General features: G+C 34.7%; 1 protein-coding gene across 1 annotated transcript in view; it reads right to left on the bottom strand.

Annotated features, from left to right (window-relative positions):
- Positions 1-18,917, bottom strand: part of LOC149772586 (uncharacterized) — a 93,426-nt gene that overhangs the window by 1,968 nt on the left and 72,541 nt on the right. Inside the window, exons 3-7 of the mRNA XM_089947611.1 lie at positions 16,623-16,673; positions 15,385-15,534; positions 12,750-12,848; positions 5,190-5,372; positions 2,493-2,592 (exon numbers count right to left, since the gene is read on the bottom strand). Of these exons, the coding sequence (XP_089803737.1) occupies positions 2,493-2,592; positions 5,190-5,372; positions 12,750-12,848; positions 15,385-15,534; positions 16,623-16,673 (583 nt within the window). The remainder of the gene's footprint in view (positions 1-2,492; positions 2,593-5,189; positions 5,373-12,749; positions 12,849-15,384; positions 15,535-16,622; positions 16,674-18,917) is intronic.

Genomic DNA, 18,917 nt, shown 5'->3' with positions numbered 1-18,917 from the left:
TGGAGAATAAAAGCATGAAGCACACGAATGCTAAATTGTCTATTAATGTAAATGTATTTATCCTCTATCCTTGGCATCCATTTAAGATATCTTTCTCAACATAAAGATGAGAAGTACTTGATAAAACCTGCATTGTTATTTGGGTCCTTCCCTGTCTTTCCATACGGGGCTTTCTATCGTACGTAGTAACCACTTTTACAGCCCCATCCTTAAAACGTATGCATTTACAAGTCAGGTAAAAATATATTTGAAAAACATGCAAGGAGTTCAGGCCATCAGATGCAAGCTCACCACATTATAGTCGTCATGGATATTGCTGATAATCAAATTCATTTGCAATTTTGACGATACAAGCTCCTATGCCAGGTTTGATCAATGTCTAATCCAAAATATGGTCTCTAGAGTGTGTAAAATCTCAGCCAATCAGATCCAAGATCAAATTAAGCATATACTTGGATATTGTTCATTATGAAAGTGTTTCTAGGGCTTGATGATATAAAAGAACATACCAAATCTCATCCAATTCTAATAGGATATGTAACCCCTAGATACTTCGCAAACCAGAAAATCAGATTTATAACTACCACACGTCTAGTCTTTGTTGCCGCTCACAATAATTTCCAGGCCATGATTAAGTAAGCCTACATGCCAAATGTGATGAAATAAAATTGGCATTTGGAGTTTTCACAAGATCAGCGACACAATATAAATATCCTAAATTATCATTCGTGGATGCCGCTCATAATCGAATTCATTGTAACTCTCAAGGAATTTAATTTGCTTACGTAATTCCATTACGTGTGGTCTGCGTTGTGGCTTCTGCTGTGTTCCCAAAACTCAGAAAATCATTGCAAAATCACTTCTTTAGTATGTGTTGCTGCCGCTTGTAATCCAACTAATTGGAGTTACGTGATAAGCTTGTATACTTAATCTAATGCAATCTATCTGGAAATGCGCCCTCTAGGGTGTTCACAAGCTCAGCCAATCAAAAGCAAGATGACATCATTGATGATGCAATATTACATACTAAAAGTTATACAAAACATGATATAAAATATGATAAAATATTCGAAATCTAAGTCAATCAGATATAATCAGCTCTTCATTATGCATGGATATCATTCATGAACAAACTCTACGTGCCAAATTTGCATAATATCTAACCGCAAGTTTGTCTGCTAGAGTGCTCACAGTCTCGGCCAACCAGCTGCAGGATTGCATCCATCATAGGTCTAGCTTTTGCCCATCATCTGACCAGTCGAAGGTCTTGATGGCATACATTTTCCTACCAAATCCAATGCAAATCTGACCAGAACTGTGGTCTCTGTGGTTCACGAGCCCAGCCTACCAGATGCAGTATCATCTCATTAATATGCGTGGATGTCGTTGGTAAAAAACGTCTTTGGATGAGATAAACTTACACACCATGAGATAAACGTACACACCATGAGATAAACCTACACACCATGAGATATACTTACACACCATATCTGATCGAAATCTAACCAGAAATAAAGCTTCTAGAGTTTTAATAAGTAAATGGTGGACGGTGGATGCAGGCACATATGACCTAAGACTGATATGGATTTAAAAATCTGTAATACGAAGATGCATGCACGAGTACATGTATGTATGTCTGTCTGTATATATGTATGTATGTATGCAAGTATGTGTAAACTAAAATAATGCTCAAACTGATTTCGATAACACATAATCATATGACAATTTGATATCACGCTTTTTCGATGTTGTCTTACCTCAGTTCAGACACCTCTCAACACCCCCACCCCACTCCCCACCCCATCAATGCGACAGTAGCAGTAGTTTTTAAATATAGAAATTTACTTTTAAAAAGAAATAAATAAAGTTAAACGCGATTTATGATTTTTAGAATACGCTCTGTTGCATTTAATAATGACAGAATAACTATTAAAATAACAAAGCAAAATACTTATCAATTACACCACTACTTCCATGGAATGGGTCAAAATTAAAACAAACAAAATGAAACGAAACGAAACGAATTGAAACGAAAACCACGGTGCGCATATATAAACAAAAAGCTCTACAACCTAAAGAACTAAAATTATCTTTAGATGTTTGGCAATTTCAGCGGAAGTGCAGATACGTTAAATATCATTCCCTGTTTTGCCCAAACTCCGTGACATTAGTACTGTTGATGCTTATAATGCTACTATTGTTACTGTAATTAATATTATTGTTGTTGTTGTTTTGTATTGTTGGTTTAGAGTACAGTATTGTTTCTATCTTATAATGATACACATACATCTTAATGCGATAACTGTCTCATTAAATGTGTAGATGCAGTCCTAATTGTTAGGGACTGTCTTATGCAACCCTAGACAACGTAATAAATGAGTATGCAGCATTTAAACAGTAATAATGAAAAACAGCTGATTAACCTGCCGATGGAAATACATGCTTTATGTGAAGGTAACAGTACACTCTGTCAAAAAAGAAAATGTACTTACATACACGCGATGCATGAGAGAATAACGAGACCAATAACGACAGTCCCACTGATGCTAGCACCAATGATGATATACAAAGTTGTTGTCTTTGTTTCCACGTCTGTCAAATAATAATAATAATAATAATAATAATAATAATAATAAAACACCAACTACAGCAACAGAAAAAGCAACAGTTTGTGGGCTTGATAATGATTGAAACGGGATGGGTTTAATTCAAATTTCTAGACTGGTGTATAAATCTACAACCAACTTGAACCCTGTCCTACAGTTTGAAGCCTCTGTTTAACCGGAAATGGTCAGAGGCACAGTGTCACACTTCTGAAACCCATCAATAAAACTCCTAGACATATCAGCGATGCCACCCAGCCAGGATTCCATACCATTAGTGTTGCCTATCATACAGGCCATTTTGCAGTATAGGGAAAACTTGTTTTCTGGAAGGGATTCCAAGATGCAAGGAATGATAGCATAACTGCACTTGCAGCCATGGACACAAACTCATTGCATGCTGATGACACCATTACTGATATTTAGCAATTTGTCTGCAAGGTGTAACTATTTCAAATTAGAAGCTGATATGGTAGCTGTTTAGAGAGAAGCAGACGCAATCGGAAAGGCTACAGCCTACACAGGATACAATTGATCAACCTCTTTTACAGGCACACTACTGGGCCATGATCTGGAACAATGACATCACGGTTAACCCTGAGATGACGCCATTACAAAAATATGGACAAAATTAGACAAAGAAGAGTGGGTTGTAGTTATGCCTCTGCAAATTCCGGCACCAAAATCTGGATTGCACTTGGTGAGGTGTGTCTGTACCAAGACCAGATGCCAAAGCAGCATGCACCTGTCGAAAAGCAGGGTTGAGCTGTTGAAATATCTGTGGCTGTTCTATCATAGTGGCAACATGGAATAAATGAGGACAGTGTATAAGGAAGCAGAGGAGGAGGAGGAGGGAGAAAGCTTAAGAAGATGACATATTTCTGTGAGATATCTGATGTACTGGTAAATGGGGACATCGCTTGTATTGTAACATTACACTTTTAACTATTAAGTCCCCAGTAAATCTACGTTTCTAGGTGACTCTGTATCATCTATCAACATACATTTACATGTAGACTGTTAAATTAATCTCAGAATAGAAAGCAATTAAGAAACAACATTTATATGATTAGTGACAGCAGCACTTGGAATAATGTCTTTCCAGACCGTTCCATTTTCTTAGCTCAGGTTGATATGTCGTAAAAACTCATCATTGTTTTACACGAAACGCACACTGTCTTTTTATAAACACTGTCGGTGGTCATTCTGATATGTATTTTTTTCTCAGCAATACTCACATATTTAAGGCATAGCCTGTCTTCTTTATACACTTACAACTGTACTGTGTTTATCTCTGTGATCGAAATAAATTCAGATCGATTGTTTGGATTTATTTTTGCAAAGGCGAGCGCCTTAGACCACTCGGCTACAACCGGGGCTCTAAAACTAATGGATGCCATGTACACAAGACTCATGGTCATACTTATTACAATGCCCTTTAGGGCTTAATACGAACTGGAGCCTTCATTGATAAAGAAAATGGTAGACCTTTCAATGGCAGGCATGCTGTGTCGTTTTCGTCAACTAATAAGTGACGGAGTACCAAGTACTTAGAACGACAGAAGAGAAAAGCTAAAGAGGTCCATGAATTACCATGGATATAAGTTACTACCAATATAGATGCCATTTTCAGCTGTGCTGCAACCCTGGGTCAAGCAAAGCAGTCACTCGTATCTCTCAGCCAAAAAGCAGAGCTCGTTCATATTTAAAGTTGTCGGAATGTTCCGGTCCATGATGATCCAATGCGGTTACGCTTTTATTTACCAGATATGAAGGTCTCAAAAGTTTCATAATTAAAAGCTCAAGCACAGAAAGCACAGCTGCTTTTATTGATGATAATTTGTTTACTATTTTGAAATGTCTGACTGATAGCGCGAAGGCATTGAACGCGAACATCAGTGACACAACCTGCCTTTCAGTTTCCTCTAACACGCTGCGTTGTCAGCTTCTATCAATCGCACAAAATATTAATAGTGTAGCAGTTACTCCTGATAACACAAAGCCATAGGTTTTCGTTCAGGTTGTGGTTGACAATTATTTTGATTTGAATGAATAAATACTAGATAGGACAAATGCCCATGCTACAACCCTTATTGTGTACCCAAAGCGAAAGTGAAGAAAGTTTTGGAAAATGGAAAACGAGGCACGTTGTAACATGAAACTGTCGCGTACACCCATGGAAAAAGCTGTGGCTGGACATATAATATTGGACTTCAGTGCTCACTGACGTTGCCATTGATCACAAGATTGAACTAGGGCGGATATCAACAGAGCCAAGTATAAGGTTCTTAAGAAACGTAGACGGAAATTAACACATTCTCTCAAAAGGTTTCTCATAAACTGCATGTTCATATTCCCAAACTGAAATGTAATGAAAATTACTTCTATGTGGTCATATCATACGCACTTCTGGTCGTAAATAAAGTAAATTTTTTTATAACACAAAAATAAAATCAACATTTTTGCTCGCTGTAATAACAATTAAAGAATTAAAAGTCTTAACGGTAGATTGATTAATTTACTTCCTATAATGACTAATGATGACACATACGTTAGTAAAATAAATGACTTATGTTGGATCAGTACCTATGGTAATCCCGTGCTTTGGCGAGGGAGTTGATGAGTTGGTGAATGAGGTGATATTGTTTCCAGAATGGTGGCTTGAGCGATCAACTACTGTTGTGGACGCACCTGTTGTCGACGTTGGTTCTAGGATGTATCTTGGAATGAAATCATTGAGTATCGACACAGAATAATTTTGGTGTTCACCTATTTGAAAAGAGGCATACGGATATGAAATTAATGACATGTATACAGTGGAAAACAGAGCGAGCGAGAGAGAGAGAGAGAGTTATTTTTGAAGTAAGCATTAGGATATATATTACCCGAGCAGCTGATAGTGTACCGCAACCAGTATCAATACTATCTATCTATCTATCTATGTGTGGGGTGGGGGTGGGAGTGTGTGTGTGCGTGTGTGTCTGTTATTTCTTACAGTCAGTACCCGATCGAAAAATCCATGCCATTTATGACAACAAAACAAAACGATGACGATATTCAGCCACTAGATCGTACCACCCACTACAGTCTATCAAGTTCTTTATTGTGTCAATGTTAGGGTGAGGAATATTATGGTAACTTGCCCCATGCATGTTCACTACATCCTACCACCCATTACAATCTATGAAGTTCTTCATTGTGTCAATGTTAGGGTGAGGAACATTATGGTAACTTTCCCCATACATGTTCACTACATCCTACCACCCACTACAGTCTATCAAGTTCTTTATTGTGTCAAGTTTAGGGTGAGGAACATTATGGTAACTTTCCCTATACATGTTCACGACATCCTACCACACACTACAATCTATCAAGTTCTTTATTGTGTCAATGTTAGGGTGAGGAACATTATGGTAACTTTCCCCATACATGTTCACTACATCCTACCACCCCTACAGTCTATCAAGTCCTTTATTGTGTCAATGTTAGGGTGAGTAACATTATGGTAACGTTCCCCATACCTGTTCACTACATCCTACCACCCATTACAATCTATCAAGTTCTTTTTTTGTCAATGTTAGAGTGAGGAAGATTATGGTAACTTTCCCCATACATGTTCATGGTCCCTCAGATATGCTGATCCGACAATTCAACATAACTGTCTTTTGGAAACAGAAATACAGATTATATCGGTCATCAAAAGATCTTTTACCGACCATTGCACGGTTACCACAGGGAAGAAAAACAAGTATTTTCAGACCATACCCGGAAACAAACAATTACAGATCAAACCGTAAACAAACAATTACAGACAATTCCCATAACAAACAATTACAGACCATATCCGTAAGCAAACAATTACAGACCATTCCCGTAACCAAACAATTACGGATCATATCTGTAAACAACAAGAAGGATGTAGCTAAGGTATGCAGATCGGAACCTTATTTGCAACAGTGATTATATACCCAATATATTTAGTTATAATTTTGCTATTATGCAAAATAATTTAATACATGTAAATGTTTCAATTTTACAGTGCGATGGCATATTTACCGATAGGTATACTATTATATTGTTGATACACTTTTATATGTCTGTTATGTTTGTTCTTTAGGGAATTTATATAGAATTCCAATAAGAGACAATTGGAGATACAATTCTGTATGGGCACGTGTTTAAGGTACAATATATTTGAAACTACCCTTTTATGCCTTCCAACCATATCTAGAAGCCACATATTGAGACCTGACAAATATGTCCATAATAATTAGGTAATTAGTTTTTTGCAAGGATTACTGGATATTCTTAAATCCTAACTGTGTCACCTATTTAAAATCTGTTTAAATTACTAGTTTCCATTGGAGTAATATCAGCTAACCTATAATAAATTTTGGTATGTCTATTGACGATGTTAGGCAATACATATACCCAACGCTCTGATTTCGTTTTGAGTAATATATTTCAACATTATAGTTTTCAAAGTTGTATTAAACCTTATATTACAGAGCCTTCCCGATGTTTGCTTTAACAAATAATATATTCACCAGGTGGTTATACAATAACTACTTCTCTTAATAGATTGAATTTATTTCTGGTCATAACTCTTTAAAGAATTTTCTGCGTGCATCATATATATATTATCCCATCTTATAGACCGCACTTTCTTAGTCATAACATATTTATATAAAATGTGTAAGACATTGAAATATTTTTTTTAATATATTTCATTCTTATCATATATTTGCATAGCAATACTGTCCACCTATCGCTTGGCATCTAGAGGCTATCATTATTGTTCTAACTCGATATTTCCTCGCCTTTTTATGCAATATAAAGGTATATTTTTCCTTTAGCTATTCTTTCATTTCAACGAGTTTTCTTTTCAGTTGTCATATTTAATATGTTCCACCATTGATCGATATTTGCATAATCAATTCAACTTTCATGCCACAATCCAGATACCTATGCCTCAAAAACTCTCCTTTTTATTTACTCATTTTATTTTGTAATTATTTTTTAGCATTTTAAATGTACTCCATTTTAATCAGTATAAGTTATTCGAAAAATCAATATTATCCTCTTTTTGTGTTGTGTATTTTTCCGCTTTCGAGGGGTTGGGATAAAGCAACGTTGATATTTTGGAGCAGTGCTTACTTGATATCGAAAATGGACGGTACAAAGTACGGTCTAAGTTTATTATCTCGTAAAATCTCTGCAATATTTCTATATCATGCATCATAACAGATTAAATTCTTTGGTTTCGAATTGCAGATCAATTTCCTGACAATGACATAATTGGTTTGATTTGAATTGCAGACACCAAGGCATATATCATTCTGTATCCATAATTTGTCTGTAATCTATTCTCATCTTTGAAAAGGATTTGAGTGTACGAAGTTAATGTTGAAGTACAGTCACACAGTTGTTACTAATTTATAAAGGGTGCTTGTTACAGACGTAGTTATTTGCAAGCTGAAGGACTGTAGAATCATATAGTTCAAAGATATGTCGTTACCAGTGCCTGATAAAACAAACCAAGTAGAGTATGCTATCATGAATACAACACTGCGAAAGTTACGAGCGGTAATGGCCAATGCACTATACACGGATACAAAAGTAATTCAGATTTTAATATCTTGAAAGAATTGTGTACTACCAATTGATTTCCAGGTGATGATAATTCATTGTCTACTGTACTCATTTCCATTTTGTTCTACCCTTGATAAGAGACTGACAATTACAATGTGAGAGAAAATTAAGTGATAGAAATAATTAGCCAAACATTTGAATTGTAAAATGTCCCTCACCAGTAAAATAATAAAACATAAAAGACTTATTCATTTAGCTACTTGAAATAATTTTCTTTCTTCATTGACTACATAACAAGAAACATGATTTGGATGTCGCTGCTAATATGGATTGCAAAAGCTATGCTTATTTTATTATGAATGATTTGAAATGGAGCCTTGATATTGTGTAAGGTTTGGTCATTGTGGGTTTAACTCCAGTTGTCAGCACGCTAGACTACTCATTGCGGCTAACGTATTTGGTGGAGGACGAACACATGAAAGTTATGTGAAGAACAACCGACCCACGGTAAGCTGCCGGCAAGCTTTCTCACATACATACGTTGGTCGCGCCAAGACTCGAACGCACACGGACACACGTGGGATGTGTGAGTGATCTGAAAAAGGCGACCGCCTTAGAACACTCGGCCACTGGGGCCGGATACTTCATAAAAAAGAAAGAGAACTTAACAGTTTTTCATTTAAGCTATACAAAAGAAAACGATTACTGTGGAAAGATTAACAAACATATTGCATTATCATAGGTAACAAGTACGCCTCGGTTTACAGTTGCAATTCAGTATTTCACTGTCGAACAATAGAAACACACAAAACCTATCAGTCTCTTCACAACTCTACAGTTCATCTTGTATGACTTGCGAATTAAATATCATAATAGTTTCCATGGTACAGGTCATAAATTAGTCACATTTCAACAATGTAGTATTTGCTTCCATTCTTTAGTGCATTATACTAGTCAAATTTTAAACATACTTGCAACCGAACCAAACAGTAGTACCAAATACAATGACATTACTCCTAACGTATCGAGTTAACAGTGGGCTGGTAAAGCGATTAAGTTTATGTTGTAGAGATTTCTCTAAAACAAAATAAGTATGAGTAGAAAAATGTACATAAAGGCAAATATCCAAATTATTCAAGACGTGGGATACCCAGATCTTGTTCTCTCAATCTTTCCTTCATGAACTAGAGTTATCTTCTAGTTTTAGTCTGCATTTTTTCCTCTGCAATTATATAAGGGTTTTATCGTTTCATTCTCTCCATATCATCTCCATTAGGACCAAAATAACGTAAACAGATCATTACTTCTCGTGTAAACTATTCAATTAACTATTACAACAACCAATATGTACTATTGCTATTTCCTGCTAACGCTACTTAACAATATTACACATTGGTGCTGTTACAGTTTCGTATTATGATGCTTGAACGGTCTTCTTTTGCATATTACTTGATCGGAAAAAAAACAAAATATTTTATTCCAAAAAATATATATGTGATTATGTATGTCTTTGTTATAAGTGGCTTCGTATTATTTCTCGAGACTTAGCAAGTTATCAACATGTTTATCTGTTATGTCTACTCCAATATGAGCGTCAATCTTATTCACTAATTTAATGTACAAGTTTATGAAGAAAATTGTATGAACCAGATTTCATTATTTGAAATGCATATTGTCATGTATTGTGTATAACTGCATTATAGTAGAAAGTATTGAAATGGATAAATAGAATATAACATTTAGGTGTAATTTTCCAACAACCCTTATATAGGTTCTATGAGATTAACACTAACTCATTCTTGAAAAAGGAATCCTCATTTTGCAAATATGACAATGGCATATGTTAAATATAATTACCATGGTGCAATTGGAAAATCATAGAGCCATTACACGCATAACAATTAATTTATCAAACAGTTTTTGTATTGACCTAAAATGTTTTTCTTCTTCTTCTTCTTCGATTTTAGTAATAGATTCAATACTCATCATATCCATTTGGGTTCAACTTGATTTTAAAAGTATCGACCTTATTTTCCTTTCTATTTCTGATTTAAATGTATCGATTCTTCCACTTAGTGCTAAAGTTTTCTGTTCTTATTTTTAAAAAAAAATTAAACTTAAATGTAATTTGTAAAAATTCCCTTGTATAGCTATATATCTGTTAACAAGTTCACTATCAGTAAGTTCTTTTATAAATACATATTGAGTCTTTTCTTCCAAACGAACGCTTAGACTTGGCAAAGTCTTATTCCTTCGTATTTTTATTTATTCATTTTAATCACGTATGAAAGGTAAATTGTTTTTGTATAACTCTGATTACACTTCTTTTCACAGTTAGTGTGTATTTATTGGCCCCTGTCTTTTGACCATCGCAAGCCACGGGTGATAATACGCTACGCTTTCTCATCATCCTTGGCTGCCTTTGATGAGATTTATCCGTTTATCATGTAAACGCATCAATACATATATGTCATGAACAGCAACATGTAGCAATCAAATACATAGTATGACTGTTAAATGGAATATGTTTTCTTCTTGTTTCCGCAAGTTTTAATTTCTTTCAAATTATTATCATCCGATGCATTATGTATTTGTGCATCAACAAACCTTCCACAAACTGTAATAGTACCTGCATCAGTTGATCTTACTCGATGACCTAAATTTGCAATACGGTTGCTTATTTGAACCTAATATTTTATGTTTCATTGGTCAAGTGTTCTACCATCTCATTTTGCTTCGCTTTCCTCTACATAGTTTTGAAATAAAATTGTTAGGAGTTCTTAAAATACATAGCTTAGCTAATACGAGTCGCAGGTTGATTCGTACATAATAGTGCCATAGTTAAATGTACATTATGGTAAAGAGCTGTATTTGGCATTTGTCCCAAAGGTATATGTGATAGCGAAGATATGTTACTGTCAAAACTTTGCACGAACATTTTGGTCTAATTCACATCAGGAATGTTGTTCGTCATTTGAGTTCGAAGATCTCCTTGACATCACTAACTAGTTTGGTTTCTGTGGGCACGTGAGTACGTGATCAAGCTTATATGTGCTTTGAACCGTCGGCGGAACATCGGAGTGAAGGTGCCGCTTGGTGTTGCTCGGTAAAAATAGGGCGTGCTGCAGTTGTGAGATTTAAGTTGCTTGCGCTGCCGCACTGCCCCTGTCCGTCTCCTCGTCGCTCAAATATGTAGATATAGATGTGGCCGAGCCAGGTGGAATGATTCTGTGCAAGATCTTCATGAGACTGAGAGGCAATGTTGAAGCGTTTCAATGATGACGTAGTGGCCCGTGGTGAAATTACCTGCGATTTCATCAGCAGAGTGTTGATGCTTTGAATATCTGCACCTGGGAGAACCTCGCAGCTCTTGGACACTGTCCTAACAGCGTATCCTCATGCAGCAGGATCGGCTACAAAATGGCTTTGTAAAACTTTAGTTTTCTTGAGGATTGGAACCTCTGTGTTCCCGTATATCTTTGTTTAGCTGCCCAATTCCATTCTTGTTTTGGCAAGTCTGGCATTGGTTTCGTCATCGATGCTGATTGTACGTGAGTGTGTGCTTGTGAACTTGTTTATTGCGGGTTTGACAGTTCATTATGATGGAAGGCTCAGCTTTAGGCTTTCCTGCTACAGGGGGTTACATCGCTTCTTTTTAAAAAATATTTATTGTTAGACCGAAATTGTGAGAAACTCAACAGAAATTGTCCAAATATTGTTGCAGGTATCACTCAGGTTGCATATTCAAGGAACAGTCATCAGCAAATAGGAAATCACAAACATTCCCCTACTACTGAGTTTATGTTTTTTTTTCCCGTTTGTATAGAACGTGGATGCATTCTTGTACTCTGGGGATGTGCTTCATTGCGTCCACATTAGCTGAACGAGTTTGATCAATTTCTGTGCCATGTACAAGCCATCGGCTTTATAGATTTATAGATGGAATATTAAATAGTTTCAACCTGCCTTAACTTCATCTTTACGCATAGAGGGAATTTCGACATAGATGGAAATGTTTAACGTATGTATCTGTTTTTTCTTCTTCTCAGAAATATGTTTTTTTTTTACAAGTTGTATTTTAATATTTGCAAATCTATATTTTGGTTTCTCTGACATTCAATTTCAGTTTGTATATTAATAGAAATGTACCTTTATAATATAAAGAGATAAAGATTTTGTTCAAGAATATATTCAGTTTCTCATTTTAGGAATAACTCTTCGATAATAACAAAAGGAACCATATAGAAATTTGAAAATCAGTTTTAGGACCAAACTGAGAGACAATCCAAGATATAGCTTACAAATGTGTATGGTCTGCATTATATATCTCAGCAAAGGACATGAGAAGCAAACTGCATTGTTTTGCAACCGAAACTTCCAAAACCATACATATCGTAACTTTATACAAATCGCATTTTTTGTCCGTCAATCTTGCTTGCCAGAAGAGTTCGAAAGTGAAAATTGCTACAAAACAAACAAACAAAAAAAAAAACCAGAGAGAATGTTTATTAAGTTCCAAGGAGTGACAAGAAAAAACATCGCATAAAATCTTACCTTCAACACATATAGCTCTTCTTTTCTCTGAACATACATCAGAAAATATATCTCTCTTAGAGTACAATACACAACGTGTCAGCCTAGATGCTTCATTATCTGCAAAAAAAAAAATTTATTTACAACAATATTTAAAAAAAAATTCCAGTACATATACGATTTGTTTTATTCCAGTCAGCGTGTTGTGACACGAACAATACAAGATCGGAACTAAATATAGTTATACAATCTCACTTAATTAATGATTTGTACAATAGAACTTGCAAATAACTTCATTTTTTCATATTCTGTCTTCTTCCTCTTCTTCTTCTTCTTTTTCTTCTTCTTCTTCTAATGACAATTTTAGTTTCCATTTTACTCTGACAAGGAAGTTTTCGGTTAGAGAGACAACCATAGACTCGTGAAAGATTGCAAGGAATGACTAAGGCTCATGAGTTCTAAACACACACAAAATGGCAAAGTTACTAATTGTGACATTTTAAGGTATGCATTGAGATACTATAAGGTATTCACTGTGATACTCTAAGGTATGTATTGTGATGCTCTATGGTATGTATTGTGATGCTCTAAGGTATGTATTCTGATACTCTAAGGTATGTAATGTGAGACTTTATGGTATTCACTGTGATACTTTAAGGTATGTATTGTGATACTCTAAGGTATGTAATGCGAGACTTTAAGGTATTCACTGTGATACTTTAAGGTTTGTATTGTGAGACTTTACGGTATTCACTGTGATACTTTAAGGTATGTATTGTATGATACTTTAAGGTGTGTATTGTGATACTCTAAGGTATGTATTGTGAGACTTTATGGTATTTACTGTGATACTTTAAGGTATGTATTGTGATACTCTAAGGTATGTATTATGAGACTTTATGGTATTCACTGTGATACTTTAAGGTATGTATTGTGAGACTTTAAGGTATGCATTGTGAGACTTTACGGTATTCACTGTGATACTTTAAGGTATGTATTGTAATACTCTAAAGTATATATTGTGAGACTTTACGGTATTCACTGTGATAATTTATGGTAAGTATTATATTACCAGTGCTAAGTAACAAGCGTTGCAAAAATGAGCAACTAATTTATTTGCCAGGAATAAAAAGTGAAAATTTAGAAAAGAAACCTACGGTATTGCAAATTAAATCTCAAATTATAATAGAATTGCAGACACAAGTGCGATTATTTAAAGTTCTGAATAAGCTTTAGTAGAAATCCAAATTAAATCCAACGCTAGAAGTGTTGATGTGCCCGTGTAGTGATGGTGTGCCAACAGACTTTAGATGGATCTCAATAATGCAATCAAACAAAAATATCCTATGTGAAATTTCACTATAAATTCAAGTCACTATTTCCAATAATGTTACTTTTGAAGAGCACTTAATATATCCAGTAAATAAGTTTTAATAAATTAAAATTCAGCTTACCTTTTGACAAAACAATGGTAAACTTGATTCTGCTAAGATATTAAAACACGAATAATTAATTATTAGAAAAACAAGATTATATTGTCCTCTACCGGACCTCAGATTACAATTAGCATCGAAGAACTATATATCCCCCCCCAAAAAAAAAAAAAAACATTACCCTCCCAACAAACAAACTATTTCCTAAATGGAAATTTCAAGTTTGCTTCTGAAAGGCTTCCAAAGTTTCCAAGATAAAATCTTAGTTATAATTAGACGTCTATTTCAGACATTACAATATTACACATATAGTACACATCAGGCAGATCTGACATTTCATGGGGATTTTCAAATGTTCTGTACTCTGATTGAGATAAGTATGTTTACTACAAAAGCAAAATCAGTTATTCAGGTCAGGTGGAAAATGACCTTGATTTTGGACAAGGTCAAGTCCAAAATAAAATTATCCATAGCATATCATGAAAAAAACAACAACAACAACCTAATATATAAACAATGCAAATTAAATATACATAACAATTGTGATACTTTGAGGTATTGTTATACTTTAAGGTATTCAATGTGATATTTTAAGGTATGCGTTGTGATACTTCATGGTAAACGTTGTGATTCTCTACGGTATTCATTATGATACCTTAAGGTAATCATTGTAATACTTTAAGATATTCATTGTTATGCTTTAAGGTACTGATTGGAATGCTTTTTGTGTGCATTGTGATACTCTGAGGTATGCATTGTGATACTTTAAAGTATTCATTGTGATACTTTAAGGTATTCATTGTGATACATGAATGTATTCATTGTGATACCTTAAAGTATACATTGTGATACTTCAAGATATTCATTGTGATACTTGAAGGTATTCGTTGTGATGCTTTAAAGTATTCATTGTTATACTTTAAGGTATTCGTATTCATTGTCATACATTAAGGTAGTCATTGGGATACTTTATGGTATTTATTGTGATAATTTCATACATACATACATACATACATACATACATACATACATACATTGTACTTTCTACAGTAAATTTACATTTATTTAAATTCCTCTATAAACAATATTATCATCACCATTATCCTCATCATCTGTAGAACTTCATTAGTTTTTTCTTCCAGATAAGATTCTCAGGTATAACAATATTAATAAACATGTAGTCAGATAAACAATATGCGTTTTCAATTTAACAAATAACTTACCGTTTAGAAGGGAGGTGTAATTCACATCGCCGATTCTATATATAGTATTCTTAGACAACTTGCCAGCTATTTGGGAAAATGAACCTAATTTGATCAAGTTGTCGGAGAGGTCGTTTCCTAGAGCACATGATGATTTGAGTGCATCCTCTTCTGAGTAAAAGATTGATAATATCATTTTAATTGGCATCGTTGATATTCTCATCAAAATTGGTGCTCCTGTCGTAGTCACTGCTGGACAATCACTAGTCTTTCAGCCATATGATAGTATTCATCAATAAATTATTATATTCGAAATTTTTAAGCAAATATATAGAAAACTATTGAATGAATCTCATAACGTTTATTTGAATTCAGCAAAAATTAAGAGTTTATCTAACAAATGACGAAAATACCGATTCTATTCAATGTGATTTCATTTACTTAAAGCCCAATTGTCAATAGGCAATTGTCATTAAATAACACTGTCCCTCTATTCATCCATTAAACCGACTTTTGTGTAATACAGTGTGATAACGTAATTACATTACACATCAATCACTTTGTTTCTGGGGATGCTCTACAGATATTATAAAGTTATGAGAGAATGGCGGGTGTAAGGTGAAGTTGCTTACATTTCCAACATACAGTGGAGAGAATGTTGTTACTTTCATATACTGCGGTTGAAATGTCTATTGTACGTGTGGAAATTGCACATTATTTTAGAAAAACGGCACACTAAAATGACTGATACCTTGTGCTCACAAAATCAGCTTGAATCAGTATAGTACACTGTCTTTAGCAATTATTAAAATAGGGAAACGAAATTCGCCAGACAAGACAATATCAGCTTCTGAAAGTGCAATGAATGATTGACCAAATAAATAAAATGTAAAACAAATTATCAGCTTTTTTACAATTAACTTGTGAAGTCCAAGAAGTGAAAATAACCAAGCGGAGCAATCAGTTTCCTGTTAGGTACGCATCTGAAATAAGGTCAAGCTGTATACTCTATATCTCATATTCCAAACATCAATCATACACCACAAAAAAGGAAATTATAAGTTCTTTTTACAATACCCATCATAAGGTATACAAGGTTTTTTGTTAAATAACTATTATGACCAGTAATAAATGCGGTGACATTCCTTTTCTTTAAAAAGCTAACCCCCATGCAAAATTCGAAATTATAGAGCGCAATCTTTGTTATCTCATATAATATACAGAATAGCAAGTGTTATTTGAACGAAATATCAACTTACGTCTGCAGTGATATTCAAGGTTATCGCCAGTTATTTTTATGCTGTAAGAATCTGAAATAATAATAATAATAATAATAATAATAATCATAGTAATAGCGTTTGTTTGTAAAACAGGCCCCTGGCCCATGATACGTATCCATACATCATGAGGTACCAAAAGATGTCATATTGCAGAGCAATAGAACATCCTCTCTATTGGAAGTGATATACATAAAGGTGTTGGTTGAACTGAGTGAGATACAGATCTAGTGTATGTTACACAGTAATCACACAAATGAATTTAAGGGGAACCCTAAAACCTGCATGGAGCACGTTTTGTAATATTGATCTGTAAACATTGTTAAATTAGTCCTCAGAATTTTACTAGCATCAAAAGACCTACATTTTCTAAAGTTTAATTTGTATCCACAAAGGTGGGTAAATATGTTTTTATTATTTCTCCATATACCAGACAAACAGTAATAAAATGGAATTCATTTTTGATGTTAGCGTTACAAATTTGACACAATCTTTCCTCATAGCAAATCCTTTCATATCTTCCCGCGTTACCTCTGATTGGCAACTTACCACTCCAAGCATATTGATTATACGACAAAAATAGCTATCTCCCAACAATTCTAGATATCTTTGACAAGTGACTTGTACTCTCAGTGATCTATATAAACTCATTCTTTCCATAGACTTAATCTCATCTTGCAGCTTTTGCCTATACATATTTTCACATCTCCGGCTGAACAATCTAAGAAAAATGGTGTCATCATTTACGCCCTGGGTACACCCAACATTGCCAAATCCTAATATAAATAGAAGCTTTTTAACATTGTTAGCCAAGCAATCCCCCCACACCAACTATTAATTGTAGCATTGTTTAGGGTATCTGTCTTCTGGCATTCTTTGCCTTCTAAGCAAATATTTCAAAATACGTTTTTATCTTATACACTGCATAATAATTCTTCCTAATTTGGTGTAGGCTTAGATATACCAAGAATATATTTACAAAATGACAAATGAGCTTTTTCAATATCATTGGCCTCGTATAACACCCAATCCTCAACCACATAGTTAAGGATGGGAGATATGCTCGCGTCAACCAGACGAAGGAATCCAGTTACGGGTAATCTGCCAACATTTGAAAGACTTTCCTTCATTGTATACATAGCCTTCAGCGCCTACAACGATAGAGTTTGATGTCACATATACCAAGTGATTCTCAAGAAAATATGCTACCTAAATACTTATAATATGATTCAATTTTTACCTCTTTATGGCCATAGTGCCACTTTTAGTAACTTCTGAGATAGCCACCTCTGCGAAATACAACAAATCTTGTTTTGTTTTTTCATATTCACTTTTAATTTCCACGTTAGGCAATATGTAATCAGCCTATTGAGCATATTTTGCAACTGGTGAGCAGTGCCAGTCAAGACAATTAAATTGACTGTATTTAACAGTAAACAAAGTTATAAGGTTCCTACCGACACTACCCTGTTTCCTTCAACCAAAAAGGGTTTCAATCGTTAAAAACAACGAAAAGAGTAAGGGCGATACAAAAAATTGGCCTACACCTAAAGAGCAATTATACACATCGGAAACAAGATTGCTGGACATAACACATGATTTTTTTATATCATTTAAATTGCTTTAATAACTCTTAACATTTTTTCGCTAATATTTTCATTAACTAGTTGTTGGTACTTTAGAAGTCTCTCTATCCTATCAAAGGCCTTTTCATAGTCAACAAATACTGCATATAATCTACCCCCCGACGTTTTCTTAAATATTTGCAAATTAATGTATATAATATTAGATATATTATCTGATATATAATATACCGCTATAAATCACGACTGCTCCTCGCCCGGTAATAAATCTTCCTCTACCCATTCATTTATTCTATTATTTAAATTCGATGTAAACGCTTTGATTAATACAGGTAGTAGACTAATTCCTCTGTATTTGGAGGGTTCATTTGCATCCCCTTTCTTTAAAACTGATATGGGGCCCCGAGTGGCCGAGTGGTCTAAAGCGCTCTTCGTTACGGATCACTGCCATCTCACCTCTGTCTGCGGCGGTTCGAGTCTAAGATTCAGCCAATGTGGGCATGTGAGAAAGCTTGCCAGTAGCTTCTCGTGGGTCGGTGGTTCTTTCCGGGGTTTTCCGGGTTCTTCCTCCACCATTAATACTGGCCGCCATGTATAGCCCATCGTGCTGAAAAATGGCGTTAAACCCCACAACAACAACAACAACAATAAAACTGATATTATGACAGCCGTTGACCAATGTTCTGGATAATAT

The sequence above is a fragment of the Sinohyriopsis cumingii genome, unplaced genomic scaffold (genome assembly GCF_028554795.1).
Source record: "Sinohyriopsis cumingii isolate HCF-2022 unplaced genomic scaffold, ASM2855479v2 utg001387l, whole genome shotgun sequence".
NCBI lineage: Eukaryota > Metazoa > Mollusca > Bivalvia > Unionida > Unionidae > Sinohyriopsis > Sinohyriopsis cumingii.
Note: the sequence above shows the minus strand (reverse complement) of the source record. Positions and strands in the feature narration are given on the sequence as shown.